Consider the following 20472-nt stretch of genomic DNA (forward strand, 5'->3'; position numbering starts at 1 on the left):
GTTGTCAACTAACGTGAATTCAACATGAAATAAACAACAAATGTCACCATGTCAATGGATTTTGGTTAAAAGTTGGGTGGAAAAAATACATGAAATGCCCTTTTAAATCCAATCAGTTTTTCACACTGATTCAACGTCATCACATTTATTTTGGGGTTGAAATTACGTGGAAAAAAGTAGATTCAACATGTTTTTGCCCAGTGGGAAGGGGCCACTGGCCGCAGGAGGTGAGAGCAGCCACCACCATCAACCCTAAGAGGAGCAGAGCACTGATCAACTGGGCCATCTAAATGTAGTAGCCTGTTATAGGTTTTTATTTTAGAAAATAGGCCTAGGCTATATTTTCTTCTCACATTATTATTCCCCCTCAAATTATAATTTTATTTTGATCATTTTGGGATTATTTTGTCATCGTTTTATAGATAGATAACTAATTAACAGTAATTACACCATTATTGTTCTGCCTTGGTGTGTGGATGTCCATTACGCAAATAGCCTACAATTAGCCTACCCTAACCACTCCAATCAACTTTGACTGGAAAAAAATCTCACATGATGAAATTCCAAGGCGTATAATATGGAGAAGAATGAATGGGGAGGATTGAGGAGTGCGGCCGCTGGGCACGGGGCTGCGGGGTGGAGTGGAGTGGAGTGGGCAGAGAGAGGGGCAGCAGCAGAAGACAGCTCTGCGCTCTCAGCCCTCCTCTGCTGTGCTCTGATGTGCGCTGCGCTGAGAAAAGGAAGCACGACTCTCTTATCACGTCACTCTGTGTTTAGGCGTTGAGCAGGAAACAGCCTTTCCTCTTGGATTGTCGCAGTAGGAACAAACACGATATTTTTTCCTTACTCAATGCACCCCTCAGCACAGAACACGCGGAAACCGGCCAGAAGGAAAAATGCCTCCTTCGGAGAAGATAGCTGTTCTGATTCTTGGCGTTCTGGTGCTGGAATCGTCCTGGAATGCCCAGCACAGCCCGTGGCTTGCCAGCGCGCTACAGATCCAACAGGCGTTCGCCTCACCAAACCAGACCAATAACTTTGTGGTGGATGAGGTGAGTAGAAAAGTCTACCTGGCTACGGTAAACATGGTCTACCAGCTTAACGGGACCCTGAGCGTGGAGGTGGAGAAGAGAACGGGGCCGGTGGAGGACAACCTGTTGTGCCATGCGCCGCAGCTGCCCCAAGCGCCCTGCGAGCACCCCAAATCCCTCACCGACAACTTCAACAAGCTGCTCGAGCTGGACCGGGAGCAGGGGGTGCTGGTGGTATGCGGCTCGGTGTACCAGGGCTTCTGTGAGCTCAGGAAGATGGAGAACATCTCTCAGATAGCGGTGGAGTTTCCCGCTCAGGGCGAGAAGACCGTGTTCCCCAGCATGCTGAATATCGCCGCGAACCACCCCAACGCTTCCACCGTGGGGCTCATCTTCAGGAGCCATGGGGGGAACACCCGACTCCTCGTCGGGGCCACTTACACCGGCGCTGGGACCCCGTTTTTCCCCAAGAACCACAGCAAGGAGGACCTGCGCTTCGAGAACACTCCCGAAATCGCTATTCGGTCCCTGAACATCAATGATTTATCTAGGCTGTTCACCTATGACATCAACCCGTCCGAGGATAACGTCTTCAAGATCAAACAGGAGGTGAAGCAGAAGAATAAACTAAACTTCGTCCATGCCTTCATTCAGAAGACCTACTCTTATATTGCTATCAACAATGACGCGAATATGGGACACAAGGAGAGCCAGCCGAACAGCATCCTGGCCAGGATATGCCTGGACACCGAGACCCCCCGAAAATCCACCTCAGAGAGCCGTAAACTCACTGAGTCCTTCATCCAGATGCCGCTCCAGTGTGGATATAACGGGAACATCTACAACCGGCTCGTCTCCGTTCACCCCGCGGAGATCCACTCGGGGACCGGAGAGGGGCTGGAGTCGTACCTGTTCGGAGTATTCACCAAATCAGACAGAAAGTCTGCACTGTGTGCGTTTCGGTTCTCAGACATTGAGGAGGAGATCCGTCAGGGCCGGAGGAACTGCTCCAATTCCCACAGCAGCGAGGTGCAGGTACTGGACAGCGTCATCCAGGGCTCGGGCGCAGCGTGCATACACAAAGGGATTCTGGTGGTAAGTCAAGGATGAAAACTATCATTGCATTTTGTTTTAAACTTCAGTGAGATTTGTAGGACTATTCATATTTGTGAGACTTGGTGGGAACTCATTTTATTTAATATTATTTGATTTAGATAAATTTAGGAGCTACACTTATGCATGGAACGCGCTGTAAAAAAAATAATCCGAAATATGTGGGTTTATTGGACTTGCTACTACAGGCCTGAATAAATACATCTTCAAAATATGTTGATTTTGGCAACAGACAGTTTTAATAATGAATCACCCCGTATCATTTCTGTGGGAAAAGTTCCCTTGTCAGGAGCGCGCCCAGGTCCGTGATTGTGTGAAGGATCTGGTTATGGGAACCGTGCGGGGTAGGCTACTTCTGTTAAACTCTCATCCACGCCAGTGCATTCAAGCTTTCGGCCTCTACTGGAGACATAGAATGGACTTTTGGTTTTTTAAAGTAAACATTCGTTTATCGTCAATACTCAACAACTTTTTTAATTAAATGTAGGGTAACATTATTATTTTTCCACTGGGCAAACTGATTCGTTCTCTACGAAATGGTAGTATCATAGGCCATAATCATAATCGAGGTTAATCAGTATACAATGTGTTTATTGTGTCAAATAACATAACACATGCTCTTAGATTAGGCCTATTTTATTTTTTAAGAAGGAAACACATTTTTACGTACATAATTCAAGAAGAAAAGTGTCTACTTATTACCTTATAGGTCATATCTATAAAGGCTATGACTTTCACACTAAATCCCCTCTCATTATTTAAAGGACCCCTATTACTCAAACAAAGTGTCTCATAAAATGTCTTTATGCCTCTCGCCGCTTTTGAGGAATGCTGTGAAATTCCATCCTCTCATTGTGGTGAGGCAGGTCTCCGGTCTTTTCGAGACCATTGCGTTGTCAGTCAGGTCGTAAAGATGCTACACAGCACATTTGCGGGTGTTCAAATCTCGGTGTTGAGGTAAAAAATGTTGTGAGTGAAATTTACACCACCTGCAGTGAATAAATGAAGTGTTATTTGAATCAGTTGAATCACTGAATCACAGTTGAATCATCACCTTGTGGTGTTGTTGTTACTTGACTGTGTTGAGTTAATTTCCATGAACTCTCTGAGTTAAAAAGACATGGGAGGGGCTCATTACCATATTTCCCAGTATGCTTTGCTGCAGGTTGCTTTTTAGAATAGTTAGTTTTAATATCTATGTTTCTGCATGCACATTGATTGATTAATTGGTCTTATAGCCTACCACACAAAGATAAATAATATACATTATTCTAAACTAAGCCAATTTGTAAGTGGTTGTTCCAGTTTAGATGGTTTAGGTAGTCTCATTTATTAATCTTCCCACATTGGCAGTCATTCTAACTGCCGTTGTGTGTGATTAAAAAAGTTCCAACTGTTGGCTATCCTAACTTGCTGGATTCCTTGCAAGCCAGAATCATATGACATGCCTATGTGGCCTGCAAACCCGGAGTTTCAGACCACTGTGTTAGGGTAAAACTAGGCTGTCGGAGTATGGTATTGTCAAAAAAAGTAATATAATGTCATAAATAATGTAATTTTTATGATAAAATATGAACTTGGTGAAGGTTATATGACTGAAAGCCATCAAATGCAACAATAATGTCTCTGTCACTAGCAAACCCAGTCATGGGTGGTACTGGTACCTCTAAAATTCCCTCGAAAGGCACCCTGGAAAAAAATATGCAAATAAGGCTTTACACCTAACAGTTTTAAAACCAGTGGAGAACGACTGCCCCCTCTCATTGAAGCCACGAGAGTTCAAAGCCGACCGTGGTACTGCAGGCATTGTTATCAGAAAACAGGATTCCCCCATTATAGTGAATGGAAAAAGGGCAATCTTTGTGTATGTTTTTTTTTTTTTTTTGAAGACAATCATGCTGCCAATAATTACTTGTAATACACCAGATGTATGTACTTGAACTGATTATTTTAAAATCGCACACAGAAGAAGATGTCAGCCTGCAGTGGTCGGCCTTCAACTTCAGTTACTCAATGAGAAGGGCAGCACTTATCCTAACCTGCAACGTCACTTCCTGGAGTAGCTCAAACTGCATATGTTATGTCTCTATGAGACGCCATCTTAACCGACTTCATTTGGCTTCAAAATCCATAAGAGTCTAATGACTCACCTGTTTGTCAATCTAATTAACATAATGCAAAAAAAAAAACATAAAAATCTATCAGTTTAAGCTTGAGATATATATGTTTTGTGTTGCATGGGCTGTGTCTCAATCCACCGCATCTGTGGTGGAAAGTGGCATAGCTACATCGCTGTTTGTCAGACCAGGAGACATCTCGAAAATCAGTCTTCTCACAAAACATTTGTAGCGTCCGAAAGGCCTACTAACTAATATGACCACTCTATGGAAAGATGAGACTCGCAGGAGCACGATGGTGTTCGCCGTTTTGCTCTATGATCCCCACAAGCCCCACGGGACTCGTCTGAAGTCGGTACCGCAGATGTGCCAACTTCTGTCTGTAGCGTCCAAACAGTTTGGGCTACAAACTAATATGACCCCACTGTACTAACCTCACTCTCTGCCTGCTTCCTCCCTCTCTCTGTCTCTTCTGCTTGCTCCTGCATGCATTGAAGCCTGCCTCAGCCTCAACACTGAGCGCCACATCACTGTCTTTCTCAGAAGCCTGTAAAGCAAAGTTATTTTGAGAACTTAGTAGCCTATTTTTTGCTCCTGCTGAGGCGTCTCCATTTAACGTTAGCTTCTTACTTCATCCTTCTAGCTGGCTAAGTAATAGGCCTACTAGCCAGAGCCCTTCAACATTACTGCAATAGAAGTTGCTGCCGGCAGCTAGCCACCTGACTGACTGACATATCTAAGCGACTATTTACCAGTTGTGCACTCATTTTCTGAGAGTCAGTGTATGATTGTTTGGGGGATGTCTGGGAAAAGGGAAAGAGGATACCTAGTCAGTTGCAAAACTGAATTCATTCAGCCGAAAAGTGTCTTCCGCATTTAACCCAACACTTCTGAATAAGAGAGGTGCGGGAGGCTGCATTAATGGACATCCACGTCATCGGCGCGTAGACCTGACAGGAGACACGGGACGGTTTTACAATTGACTTTTGTCCGGCATCTTGCTAACACACTGTCAACAGCGCCGCTAGTTCCCTACTTGAGCCGACTCCGAGCTGGGGCAGTTCGTTTCACGTCTCAGACCCTCGGGTTAGACGTTTGAGAGACTGGTGAATGTGCTGATAAAAAGGCAAATCCTGTTGCAAATCCAGGGGACACAGGCAAACATAACGAACAAACCACCGTTCATGGTTCCACTTGTTCGCAAAAGGCAGGCGCGATTAGAACCAATGATAAATATATACACATGTATACTCAAGAATATAAGAATTTTGAACAACGCTGGGAGCAATATTTAGATGTTGACCCGTAATTGATTTTCTTGTGTCCAAAATATATATTTTTATCATAATTGCCTGCCTGTCTCGCTTCCTGTTTATTGAGATATTTTAAACTGACTCAAAGTTTGATCATTGGCTATTTGTCTCTTTATTTCCATCTGTCAGCTGCAACCGGAGCAGCTGGACTGTGGAGCGGCCCACCTGCAGCACCCACTGGCCCTACGAAGGCCCTTGAGGGCCACACCCCTGTTTGAGTCCCTGGGCCTCAGCTCTGTTGTCGTGGACAATGTACATGACCACACCGTGGTGTTTCTGGGCACCAGCACCGGACGACTGCGCAAGGTCAGAGGAACTGCTTTATTGACATCCATTTTTCTTTCAGGAATATTCACATTTCCAAAGTAGAGAGAGCAGTTTTAGTTGTTATCCTTTTTTCTTGTAAAGGAAGAAATATACAACTGCTAAGCCTACTACCTCACAGTCTAACTATGCTGCATAAATTTAAGAGCAAACTTAATGGGCCAGAGATATTCAGCCATTCTTTATTTCTGGAACTTAATTGAAATTATAAAAGAAGTAACAGAGAAGTGTCAGGTGTAAATTCCGATAGATTGAACTGCAGGGAAAAGTGCATTTTGGAGGTAACAAATAAAGATGAGACATTGTTAACATGAGAAAATAACGTAGAAGTACTGTAGGTCTAAAAGGGTGCTGACATTCATTGTAAAGAATGGCAGATTTAAAATGCAAGGCACAGTAAAAATGAATGTTCTCATATGACAAAATGCTATGCAGGACAAGGCGAGAGCATCTGAGTAGAGTGAGGGAAAGTGTACAGAGTCAAGAGAATATTTGTTTTTATGTGGGTGACACACACACACACACACACACAGACAGACAGACAGACATATACACACATGCTGTGAGAACACACACACAGCACATAATCATGGGGTATGGGGTATGCACACTGGGTAAACACCAAACCACTTTCACTCAGTGGCATAACGACACAGGCAGACAACCCAAAACACATCCAAAACCTAAATATGCAATCAGGCCAGACAATTTGGACACACACAAACAAACCACCTTAACCACTACCATACATCCGGCATAAACAAAAAAAAGTCCATTCATCTCGGCAAGCCAACAGAAAGCTCTTTTACAAGGCCTAAAACAAGACACCCTCCAGCAACATATTTCTAATGTTGTAAAAGGTACCAGTCTAATGCAACAAAAAAAATACATAGGAAAGCAGATGCTTTGGACAGATGCCTCATGTCCCCCCCTATGACCACATCTGGACACATAAAAAAATTACTTAAAATAAAAACAGACTTTTTCATTCACTATGGCTGAGGTGGATTCATAGTTCATCACTTTATCTTTAACCTGAACCTTCACCTACCAGGGTTTCGGTTAGCCAGTAATAGCTGTTTTTCTGCCAATAAAAAAATTGAAAAGCTGATCAATAAAATTGGCCCCTGCCAATGGAAAAAATCCCATTGTGAAATAATGCTTTTTAGCTTATTCATTGATGGAAATACCAGTCGATGGAAATACATTTGACTGGTCATGCTTATCGGTCTATAGATTAATTTGTATAATTTAGTGGAATTAAATGAGCGGGTGTGTACAGTAGGCTAGGCTATATTCGTTATATAACTTATTTATCACGCCATACAGCATACAGATACAGAGCCTTTGAGCGGAAAATCTATCAGACAGCGCGCGAGCTGCTGCCACAGCATCTCAAACAGCAAATAGAAGGGAACGGAAGGCAGGCTTCATCAGCAGGGTTCATCAGCTCCTCAAACACCCCTTTGCAATGAGCTGGACGCAGTATGCATTTTGAAAACTTTTACTTAATTGTTTGAAACCTGAACATTTTACTACATATTATGAGGCATGTTCTAACTTGCTTCAAAGTAGCCTAGCCAATATCAGACCATATCCTTGTAGGCAATTATTTTAAATACATTTTCTTTCATTGTCTAGTAGCCAAAGGCACAATCCTAGTCATATTAGCAACCCATTCTAGTTGTTTCATATTAGATCTCCCCTCTTTCAGAATTTCTAACAGATATTTTCATCTCTGTCACATGAAACCGCTCCCAAGTGCGGTTTGCTTTTGACAGTGATGTTTCCCCTCTAATTGCATTATGGAAGGAACATTCGCACGTAGCCTACTGCCTTATGCGAATTGCTGCACTTATAATGTGAAGAAATAATAGTTTATCAACATTTTAAACTAAACGTTCTGATCTGTTGCATCAGACTCACTGCTTTTTAACTTTTTTAAATGTAGCCTTACTAGTTGTATGGATTTGGTATCTATCACCCACAACTGTCCCAGAGTCGGTTTGGAATAGGCTATTTCTTTCTCAACAAGCTGACCAATAGAATAGGTAAATTTTTCTACTATGTGGGATAGGCTAGTGATTTTGCTGTTTGTTACACGTCTTGTTGGCTAAGGAAAAGTAAATGTGGACATTTGTTCTAACATCTTTAAAGTGCACATCTTTGCATCCTTGACTTGCATGTTCTGTTAATGTGAATGACATAATCTCAATGTGATTTCTGTCATTCTGAGCACCGTGGGTGGACGCCCTAATCAGGTTCCACACCCAATGCATATGGGTCCGGTAAATTTCTCAAATGTCAGGTAAATTAAAATGCTGCCTGCGCCACACTTTCCTAAAGGAAACCCTGATGTGTGTGTGTGTGTGTCAATATAGAGCATGTTGTATGTGCCTGGGGCACACGTATCATGTCTGTGTGTTTTATGCTGTGTGTGGGTGCGTGCGTGTGCACATTTGTGTGTGTGTTTGTGTTTGCCCTGGGGGCCGCACTGTAACAGAGGGTAATGGTGCTGTTAGTGTGTGTAATGTGATTCTGTCTGTGAGCTTGGCTCAGGCTGAGTAGTACAGAGCACATGGGAACAGTGGTAGAGATTGAGTTAGGCCTCTGCTACTGGGGGTAGAAGACCCTCAATGAAGTAATTACAGACATTTTTAACGAAGTCTCTCAGCACTGTCTCTCTATTTTACTCTCAGTCTCTCTATGTCTCTATCTCTGTCTCTCTGTTTTCCTCTTTCTGTATCCGTCTCTGTCTCTTTCTTGCTCCCTCTCTCTTTCTCTGTCTCTCATTTATTTCCCTCTCACTCCACCTCCTCCCATCTCAGTTTGTCTTTCATTGTCCCTCTCCCTCTCTGTCTCTCAGTCCACTATCTCAACCATAAAAAGGGTCCTTTGATTATATTGTAAACAAACACACACACACACTATTCTCTCCCCCCCCCCCCCCCCCCCCCCACCACCACCACACACACACACACACAGAGAGAGAGAGCTTGGAGCAGCTGAGTACTCCTGAGTTGAATAGAGTCTTTCATGTTGGGGTAGACAGACAGAGGAGAGGGAGAGAGAGGCAGTGAGTGACCTGCCAGTATACAGCAGGTGTTTTGTTGTTTGACCTAGCTGTGTCCAACCCATCTCCACCCCTCCATAGCTCCCTGCTATCTGCCCAGGTGTGTGCTATTGGGTGGCTCTATTGTGACCCTGTATGTTTGATCTTTATTGGCATGCCTGTGTGTGTGTGTGTGTGTGTGTGTGTGTGTGTGTGTGTGTGTGTGTGTGTGTGCGCGCACGTGCCTGTGTGCATATGTGTTTGTGTGTGTGTGTTCTTGTGTTGTGTTGTGTTGTGTTGTGTTTAGTCACTAGAAAAGCAGCCGAGTCTGTAACTGTCACCAGAACAGTCTCTGGCTGGTTTCCTCAGGATGGCAGGATGTCCATAGAGCTGAGACAGAAACCGCAACGATTCACAACAACAAGCTCTCTCACTGTCTGTGTGACAGGAAGTCACATCCGTAGCATTGATTTGTCTGTGGTCTATGGATCACTGTGTGTATATGGGAGTATGTATGTGCAAGATTCCAAAGACTTTATCATTTTTGTAAAGAATTTTGTGTACTCTTGTGTACATCTTACAGTAATCTTTTCGACTGTGCCTTTCCTCAAGAAGCGCTTTGTTAAAGGCCTTAATATCATTTTAGTATTTTCAAAGTATGGAGGGTGAGTTGTGCAGGAGTGGACTGAAGTGCATGTTTGCTAAATCACAGCCCAGTGAAACTGTGAGATGGCCTAGTTAATGAATCTTCTTACGAATGAAATCCATCAAATAAAAAACTTAAATCACTGGTAATCATGACCTAAATTGTTACTTAACTTGTTACGTGTCTTTGTGTGTACTAAGCACTCTGCCTGTCTCCCACAGCTGACCCTCCTGAAGAACCTGACTGTGGCCAATCAGTGGGCTCTGAAGCTCCCAGCCGGCGAATCTGTGCACCACATTATGACCTTTGACCCCATAGACAGGAACTACCTCTACCTTATGACTTCTCACCATGTAAGGCTGTGGGATCAATACTCTCATCCATCAACTAGACTCAGTTAGACTGATTCATGTTCTCCATGACAATGGCATTGGTTTAGTTTGTTTGACATTCATCATGCCTTTCGTTAATGCATTTTTCTGGTTTTGCCTAGTGAGTGGTCATATTTTTTAAATGAAAAACAGATATTATTTAGCAGTTATTACAAGTTTCTGAATAAGTTATATTAGATCCATGCACTTCACATCAGATAAATAAATGCACATATTTTTTTAGATAGATAACAACTTTCAAGAGGAGATTTCAGCAGTCTGCTTTCTGTTTTTGATTTGACAAACCAAATAATGCTAGATGAGCAAATATGCATAGCCTTGTCGGATGTTTTAGGAGGATGTGGTGGCACCTTGTCTCAAGATGTTGTACGTTCAACAATGCACAAAGGCATGCCTATTCAACATCAGAATATGTTAGACAAAGAGTGTGAGACACTTGGCATGTGTCTGAAAGCCAAGCGACATGTTTCGCGTAATAAACGTGATAAGACCATGTGTGGTCAGTGTGTATGACAGTGTGCAAATGTACACAACATACTAAAAGAGAAAAGGAAGTGTGTATAATATACTATATATAATATACTATATATAATATACTGTATTATGTACAGTTTGTTGAGTGTCTGTATGTGTGGTTCTGTCCATAGCTCCTGAGGGTAAAGGTAGCAGCATGTGGACAGTACAGAACCTGCAGTGATTGTCTGGGGGCCAGCGACGCTCACTGTGGCTGGTGCACACTGGAGAGCAGGTAAGAACTACGGCCACCCATGTAAACCAATCAACCGACCAACCAACCAATCAATCAATCCTCACTTTAGTGAGGTGCAGTCGTGTAGTAGTATAACATGTTATACTAGTGAAATAAGGAGTTTTAGGAGACTGAGAGAAGAGGGACTGTGAGAGAGCTGATTATTGATGTTGGAGAAGTGAGGAGTTTAATGAGGAGTGACTGTGTACTTTACTGTAAGATTACTGTAAAAAGTGGTGTTGGAGTACAGTGCCTTGCAAAAGTATCCATCCCCCATGGCGTTTTTTCGTATTTTGTTGCATTACAACCTGTAATTTAAATTGATTTTTATTTGGATTTCATGTAATGGACACACACAAAATAGTTCAAATTGGTGAAGTGAAATGAAAAAAATAACTTCTAAGAAATCAAAAAAATTAATAACGGAAAAGTGGTGCGCGCATATGTATTCACCCCCTTTGCTATGAAGCCCCTAAATAAGATCTGGTGCAACCAATTACCTTCAGAAGTCACATAATTAGTTAAATAAAGTCCAGCTATGTGCAATCTAAGTGTCACATGATCTGTCACATGATCTCAGTATATATACAACTGTTCTGAAAGGCTCCAGAGTCTGCAACATCACTAAGCAAGGGGCACTACCAAGCAAGCGGCACCATGAAGACCAAGGAGCTCTCCAAACAGGTCAGGGAAAAAGTTGTGGACAAGTACAGATCAGGATTGGGTTATAAAAAAAGATCTGAACATTTGAAAATTTGAACATCCCACCATCAAATCCATTATTAAAAAATTGAAAGAATATGGCACCACAACAATCCTGCCAAGAGAGGGCCGACCACCAAAATGCATGGACCAGGCAAGGAGGGCATTAATCAGAGGGGCAACAAAGAGACCAAAGATAACCCTGAAGGAGCTGCAAAGCTCCACAGTGGAGATTGGAGTATCTGTCCATAGGACCACTTTAAGCCGTACACTCCACAGAGCTGGGCTTTACGGAAGAGTGGCCAGAAAAAAGCCATTGCTTAAAGAAAAAAATAAGCAAACACGTTTGGTGTTTGCCAAAAGGCATGTGCGAGACTCCCCAAACATATGGAAGAAGGTACTCTGGTCAGATGAGACTAAAATTGAGTTTTTTGGCCATCAAGGAAAACGCTATGTCTGGCGCAAACCCAACACCTCTCATCATCCTGAGAACACCATCCCAACAGTGAAGCATGGTGGTGGCAACATCATGCTGTGGGGATGATTTTCATCGGCAGGGACTGGGAAACTGGTCAGAATTGAAGGAATGATGGATGGCACTAAATACAGGGAAATTCTTGACGGAAACCTGTTTCAGTCTTCCAGAGATTTGAGACTGGGACGGAGGTTCACCTTCCAGCAGGACAATGACCCTAAGCATACTGCTAAAGCAACACTCGAGCGGTTTAAGGGGAAACATGTAAATGTCTTGGAATGGCCTAGTCAAAGCCCAGACCTCAATCCAATTGAGAATCTGTGGTATGACTTAAAGGAGCTGGAGCAGTTTTGCCTTGAAGAATGGGCAAAAATCCCAGTGGCTAGATGTGCCAAGCTTATAGAGAGATACCCCAAGAGACTTGCAGCTGTAATTGCTGCAAAAGGTGGCTCTACAAAGTATTTACTTTGGGGGGGGGGGGGGGGTGAATAGTTAGGCAAGCTCAAGTTTTCAGTTTTTTTGTCTTATTTCTTGTTTGTTTCACAAGAAAAAATATTTTGCATCTTCAGAGTGGTAGGTATGTTTTATAAATCAAATGATACAAACCCCCCCAAAATCCATTTTAATTCGATGTTGTAAGGCAACAAAATAGGAAAAATGCCAAGGGGGGTGAATACTTTCGCAAGCCATTATAGATCATGGTAATTGCTGTGAAAGGAGTGAGAATATAGTATTAAGAATGTGGGTCTGTCAGTGATGTGGGTATCTCTCTCTCTCTCTATCTGTCTCTCTCTATTATCTCTGTGTCTGAGGGCTGTGTTGGTTATGGCTGGGTGAAAAAAGCAGATCAACAGATGAGATGGGGGTTAGTGATGTGTTGGGCTGCGCTGGCTGACTGGGGCTCTGGCAGGGCTAACATGGCCAGGGGGCACCGAGGGGGAGAGAGAGGGAGGGAGACTGTTGTTTGAGGACTGAGGAGAGATTTATGTGACAGACTAACGCTGTCTGTCTATCTTTAATCTCTCTCTCACCTCTTTTTATTTTTTATATATATTTTTTAATTATATATATTTTAATTATATATATATTTTTTTTATTAACCATCCTCTTCGGAGGATGTAGAGGTCTGTAATTTTTATCATAGGTACACTTCAACTGTGAGAGACGGAATCTAAAACAAAAATCCAGAAAATCACATTGTATGATTTTTAAGTAATTAATTTGCATTTTATTGCATGACATATGTATTTGATCACCTACAAACCAGTAAGAATTCCGGCTCTCACAGACCTGTTAGTTTTTCTTTAAGAAGCCCTCCTGTTCTCCACTCATTACCTGTATTAACTGCACCTGTTTGAACTCGTTACCTGTATAAAAGACACCTGTCCACACACTCAATCAAACAGACTCCAACCTCTCCACAATGGCCAAAACCAGAGAGCTGTGTAAGGACATCAGGGATAAAATTGTAGACCTGCACAAGGCTGGGATGGGCTACAGGACAATAGGCAAGCAGCTTGGTGAGAAGGCAACAACTGTTGGCGCAATTATTAGAAAATGGAAGAAGTTCAAGATGACGGTCAATCACCCTCGGTCTGGGGCTCTATGCAAGATCTCATCTCGTGGGGCATCAATGATCATGAGGAAGGTGAGGGATCAGCCCAGAACTACATGGCAGGACCTGGTCAATGACCTGAAGAGAGCTGGGACCACAGTCTCAAAGAAAACCATTAGTAACACACTACGCCGTCATGGATTAAAATCCTGCAGCGCACGCAAGGTCCTCCTGCTCAAGCCAGCGCATGTCCAGGCCCCTCTGAAGTTTGCCAATGACCATCTGGATGATCCAGAGGAGGAATGGGAGAAGGTCATGTGGTCTGATGAGACAAAAATAGAGCTTTTTGGTCTAAACTCCACTCGCCGTGTTTGGAGGAAGAAGGATTAGTATACCCCAAGAACACCATCCCAACCGTGAAGCATGGAGGTGGAAACATCATTCTTTGGGGATGCTTTTCTGCAAAGGGGACAGGATGACTGCAGCGTATTGAGGGGAGGATGGATGGGGCCATGTATCGCAAGATCTTGGCCAACAACCTCCTTCCCTCAGTAAGAGCATTGAAGATGGGTCGTGGCTGGGTCTTCCAGCATGACAACGACCCAAAACACACAGCCAGGGCAACTAAGGAGTGGCTCCGTAAGAAGCATCTCAAGGTCCTGGAGTGGCCTAGCCAGTCTCCAGACCTGAACCCAATAGAAAATCTTTGGAGGGAGCTGAAAGTCCGTATTGTCCAGCGACAGCCCCGAAATCTAAAGGATCTGGAGAAGGTCTGTATGGAGGAGTGGGCCAAAATCCCTGCTGCAGTGTGTGCAAACCTGGTCAAGACCTACAGGAAACATATGATCTCTGTAATTGCAAACAAAGGTTTCTGTACCAAATATTAAGTTCTGCTTTTCTGATGTATCAAATACTTATGTCATGCAATAAAATGCAAATTAATTACTTAAAATCATACAATGTGATTTTCTGGATTTTTGTTTTAGATTCCGTCTCTCACAGTTGAAGTGTACCTATGATAAAAATTACAGACCTCTACATGCTTTGTAAGTAGGAACACCTGCAAAATCGGCAGTGTATCAAATACTTGTTCTTCCCACTGTATATAGCATTCTGTTGGTGGCAAGAATTTTATATAATAATTTAAATTGAAAAACTCAAAGTATTGAATCAAGGGTTTGTTTTTTGTACCAGTTCATAAACCATGTGCCATGGAATTGCTACATCGAAAATCTCTTCCTGTTTATTTTGCAACCTGTTTGGTGCAGCTGTCAACATTTTTGTCCTCAAATGAAACTGGTATATTTTTCTATTTATGCCAATTCCTTTCAGCCAATTTGTATCTTTAATATATGGCAGACAAACGAGTCGTCTGGAGTAGGCAGTGCCACTAGTAAGTAAGTAAACTGTGATAGGACCAAAGAGTTAATCAATGTGATTTTTCCATAAATAGACAATTATTTACCTCTCCATGGTTGCAGAATCTTATCTATTTTTGCAAATTTTCTATTGAAATTGATTGTGGTAAATTAATTTGATTTTTGAGATATGAATACCAAGTATGTCTACTTCACCATTCGCCAATTTTATTGGTAAACTACAAGGTAGTGTAAACACTGTGTCTTTTAACGATCCAATACGTAATATGGTACACTTGTCATAATTGGGTTTTAGTCCAGAGAGGTTAGAAAAGTGATCAAGGTCTTCAATGAGACTGTGCAAGGATCCAGATTGTGGACTTAAGAAAAACTTGAGTCATTGGCATACATTAACACTTTAGTTTTTATCCCCTGGATTTCTAACCCCTGGATGATCTTGTTGGATCTGATTTTAATAGCTAGCATTTCTATGGCCATAATAAATAGATATGGAGACAACGGACAGCCTTGTTATACTCCTCTTAAAAGCTCAATACTTTCTGAGAAGTAACCATTATTTACTGTTTTACACCTAGGGTTGCTGTTCATAACTTTAACCCATTGTATATGAGATTAACCGAAATTAAAGTAATCCAGGCATTTTTATATATATATATATATATATATATATATATATATATATATATTCTAGTCGTACTTTATCAAACGCCTTTTCAAAATCTGCCATGAAGATCAGGCCTGGTATCTTTGATGTTTCATAATGTTCAATTGTTTCAAGTAATTGTCGTATATGATCTCCCAGTGTATCATCCATGTAAAAAAAACTGTCTGATTAGGATGAAGAATATTTGGTAAAAACTTTTTTATTCTATGTGCTATGCATTTCGCAAGGATTTTCGCATCACAACATTCCGATTTATCTCTCTCTCTCCCTGTCAGTCATTCCTTTTTTATTTAGTAACTGTTAGTTACGCTTTTCTTTTTGTCTCATTTACTCTCATTCTCTCATCTCTCTCTGGCTCTAGTCATCCTTCTCTCTTTTTGGTTTCCCTTCTCCTCTCTTTGTCTCTTTGGGTTCTGTCTTCTTCCCTTGCTGTTCTGTCCTCTCTCTCTCTCTCTCTCTCTCTCTCTCTCTCTCTCTCTCTCTCTCTCTCTCTCTCTCTCTCTCTCTCTCTCTCTCTCTCTCTCTCTCTCTCTCTCTCTCTCTCTCTCTCTCTCTCTCTCTCTCTCTCTCTCTCTCTCTCTCTCTCTCTCTCTCTACAAAAGCGCGTTGATTGTGATGATAATGGTGGTGGGAGGGAGAGTGCACACTGGCTCCTTTGACAAGAAAATGTCAAAGTGTGTATCTGTGCACATGTCAGTGTGACTTTGTGCCTGTGTTTGTGTGTGTATGCATATGTGCGTGCCTGTGTCTCTTTGAGTCTGAGTGTGTGTGTGTGTGTGTGTGCGCTTTTCTGTGTGTCTCTTTGTATGTGTGATTGTCTTTGTCTGTGTTCGTGTGTGTGTCTGTGTGAGTGAGTGAGTGAGTAAGTGAGTGAGTGAGTGAGTGAGTGAGTGAATGAGTGAGTGACTGTGTGTGTGTGTGCGTGCGTGCGTTTGTGTGAGAGTCCTAGGTTTGTGTGTAGTGGTGTGTTTGGGCGGTCACTCTGGACTGCTGCTGGTGGTATGGCCCAGGGCCCAGGGCTGGAGGGCAGATGTACCCAGGAAGGGGGGCTGTTCATAGGGCATCAGGGGTCGGTGTCTGGGGGTGGATGGTCCTCTCCGTCACCTCTCTGATACACACACACTCAAACATAATGGGTGCTGGAGAATTATCTCATCACTGTAGAATCTGCTCCTGTCTGTGTGTGTATCAGCACTCTGTCTATATGCCTTTGTATCATGTGGCTTTCTCTCTGTAAGTGTCTGTGTTTTATAGTAGGTATGTGTGTTATTCTGCCTGTGATTATGCGTTCTTTGTCTACTGTATGTCTCTGTGAGTGTGTGTGTGTTCAAATGTTTGTGTGTATGCATGTGTCTTAGTGTCTGTATCTGTACTTGGGTGTTGGGTTTTTGCTGTCTGTGGGTCTGTGTCTGTCTGTCTGTCTGTCTGTCTGTGTGTGTGGGTCTCTCTGTATACTGTATCTGTCTATGTGTGAGAGAGATCTATGTTTTAAGATGTTTAACATTCTTCTTATCAGAACTTATCTTCCTTTTCACCTGCCAGACACACAGACACTTGGTGAGGAATGAGCTTCTCTACTCAGCTCATATTTTGGCTGCTTTTGTTAACTCAGTTTAGCTTACAGTTTTACTCAATCACTTTGGTGCAATTTTCACAAGAACAGTGCATTCTGAAATTATTCATAACCCTTGACTTATTCCACATTTCATTGTATTACAGCATGAATAAAAAATTGATTCAATTGATTTTTCGCTCTCACCCTTCTACACACAATACCCCATTATGACAGTGACAACATGTTTTAAGACATTTTTCGAATTTATTGAAAATGAAATACAGAAATATCTCATTTCCATACACTCTACAGTGAGGGAAAAAAGTATTTGATCCCCTGCTGATTTTGTACGTTTGCCCACTGACAAAGACATGATCAGTCTATAATTTTAATGGTAGGCTTATTTGAACAGTGAGAGACAGAATAGCAACAAAGAAATTCAGAAAAACGCATGTCAAAAATGTTATAAATTGATTTGCATTTTAATGAGGGATATACGTATTTGACCCCTCTGCAAAACATGACTTAAAACTTGGTGGCAAACACTTGTTGGCAATCACAGAGGTCAGACGTTTCTTGTAGTTGGCCACCAGGTTTGCACACATCTCAGGAGGGATTTTGTTCCACTCCTCTTTGCAGATCTTCTCCAAGTCATTAAGGTTTCGAGCCTGACGTTTGGCAACTCGAACCTTCAGCTCCCTCCACAGATTTTCTATGGGATTAAGGTCTGGAGACTGGCTAGGCCACTCCAGGACCTTAATGTGCCTCTTCTTGAGTCACTCCTTTGTTGCCTTGGCTGTGTATTTTGGGCCATTGTCATGCTGGAATACCCATCCACAACCCATTTTCAATGCCCTGGCTGAGGGAAGGAGGTTCTCACCCAAGATTTGACGGTACATGGCGCCGTCCATCGTCCCTTTGATGCGGTGAAGTTGTCCTGTTCCCTTAGCAGAAAAACACCTCCAAAGCATAATGTTTCCACCTCCATGTTTGACGGTGGGGATGGTGTTCTTGGGGTCATAGGCAGCATTCCTCCTCCTCCAAACACGGCGAGTTGAGTTGATGCCAAAGAGCTCGATTTTGGTCTCATCTGACCACAACACTTTCACCCAGTTCTCCTCTGAATCATTCAGATGTTCATTGGCAAACTTCAGACGGGCCTGTATATGTGCTTTCTTGAGCAGGGGGAACTCCGGGCGCTGCAGGATTTCAGTCCTTCACGGCATAGTGTATTACCAATTGTTTTCTTGGTGACTATGGTCCCAGCTGCCTTGAGATCATTGACAAGATCCTCCCGTGTAGTTCTGGGCTGATTCCTCACCGTTCTCATGATCATTGCAACTCCACGAGGTGAGATTTTGCATGGAGCCCCAGGCCGAGGGAGATTGACAGTTATTTTGTGTTTCTTCCATTTGCGAATAATCGCACCAACTGTTGTCACCTTCTCACCAAGCTGCTTGGCGATGGTCTTGTAGCCCATTCCAGCCTTGTGTAGGTCTACAATCTTGTCCCTGACATCCTTGGAGAGCTATTTGGTCTTGGCCATGGTGGAGAGTTTGGAATCTAATTGATTGATTGCTTCTGTGGACAGGTGTCTTTTATACAGGTAACAAGATGAGATTAGGAGCACTCCCTTTAAGAGTGTGCTCCTAATCTCAGCTCGTTACCTGTATAAAAGACACCTGGGAGCCAGAAATCTTTCTGATTGAGAGGGGGTCAAATACTTATTTCCCTCATTAAAATGCAAATCAATTTATAACATTTTTGACATGCGTTTTTCTGGATTTTTTTGTTGCTATTCTGTCTCTCACTGTTCAAATAAACCTACCATTAAACTTATAGACTGAACATTTCTTTGTCAGTGGGCAAATGTACAAAATCAGCAGGGGATCAAATACTTTTTTCCCTCACTGTATATACAAGAGTATGTGGACAACCTTCAAATTAGTGGAGCAAAAACGGCTCAGCCGCGAAGTGGTAGGCCACACAAGCTCACAGAACGGGAACGACGAGTGCTGAAGTGCGTAAAAATCGTCTCTCCTCGGTTGCAACACTCACTACCAAGTTCCAAAATGCCTCTGGAAGCAACGTCAGCACAATAACTATTCGGCGGGAGCTTCATGATATTGGTTTACATGGCCGAGCAGCCGCACGCAAGCCTAAGATCACCATGCGCAATGCCAAGCATCGGCTGGCGTGGTGTAAAACTCGCCGCCATTGGACTCTGGAGCAGTGGAAGCGCGTTCTGTGGAATTATGGATCACGCTTCACCATCTGGCAGTCCAATGGACGAATCTGGGTTTGGCGGATGCCAGGAGAACGCTACCTGCCCGAATGCATAGTGCCAACTGTAAAGTTTGGTGGAGGAGGAATAATGGTCTGGGGCTGTTTTTCATGGTTTGGGCTAGACCCCTTAGTTCAGCGTGAAGGGAAATCTTAACGCTACAGCATACAATGACATTCTAGATGATTCTGTGCTTCCAACTTTGTGGCAACAGTTTTGGGAAAGGACCTTTCCTGTTTCAGCATGACAATGCCCCCATGCACAAAGCGAGGTCCATACAGAAATGGTTTGTCGAGATCTGTATGGAAGAACTTGACTATCCTGCACAGAACCCTGACCTCAATCCCATCAAACACCTTTGGGATGAATTGGAACGCCGACAGCGAGCCAGACCTCACTAAAGCTCTTGTGGCTGAACGGAAGGAAATACCTGCAACAATGTTCCAACATCTAGTGGACAACCTTTTCAGAAGAGTGGAGGCTGTTATAGCAGCAAAGGAGGGACCAACTCCATATTAATGCCCATGATTTTGGATTTAGATGTTCGTCGAGCAGGTGTTCACATACTTTTGGTCATGTAGTGTAAGTAGGCCTATTCACACCCCTGAGTCAATACATGTTAGAATCACCTTTGGCAGCGATTACAGCTGTGAGTCTTTCTGGGTAAGTCTTTAAGAGCTTTGCACACCTGGACTGTACAATATTTGCCCATTATTCTTTTAACAATTCTTCAAGATCTGTGAAATTGGTTGTTGATCATTGCTAGACAACCATTTTCAAGTCTTGCCATAGATTTTCAAGCAGATTTAAGTCAAAACTGTAACTCCGCCACTCAGGAACATTCACTGTCTTCTTGGTAAGCAACTCCAGTGTAGATTTGGCCTTGTGTTTTAGGTTATTATCCTGCTGAAAGGTGAATTCATCTCCCAGTGTCTGGTGGAAAGCAGACTGAACTAGGTTTTCCTCTAGGACTTTGCCTGTGCTTAGCTGTGCTTTTTTATCCTGAAAAACTTCTCAGTCCTTAACGATTACAATCATACCCATAACATGATGCAGCCACCACTATGCTTGAATATATGAGTGGTACTCAGTAATGTGTTGTATTGGATTTGCCCCAAACAT

The 20472-nt window shown here is 42.8% G+C and overlaps 1 protein-coding gene across 1 annotated transcript in view; it reads left to right on the forward strand.

The window, feature by feature from the left end:
* Positions 1-789: 789 nt before the first annotated feature.
* The window catches only part of LOC311147358 (plexin-D1-like), a 79799-nt gene continuing 60116 nt past the window's right edge, over positions 790-20472 (forward strand). The window contains 4 exon segments of the mRNA XM_084184044.1: positions 790-2126; positions 5704-5880; positions 9818-9949; positions 10636-10736. Coding sequence (XP_084040170.1) covers positions 897-2126; positions 5704-5880; positions 9818-9949; positions 10636-10736 — 1640 coding nt within the window. The 5' untranslated portion in view covers positions 790-896.

This window comes from Coregonus lavaretus (genome assembly GCF_964263955.1).
Source record: "Coregonus lavaretus genome assembly, chromosome: 20".
In the NCBI taxonomy this organism is placed as follows: Eukaryota; Metazoa; Chordata; class Actinopteri; order Salmoniformes; family Salmonidae; genus Coregonus; species Coregonus lavaretus.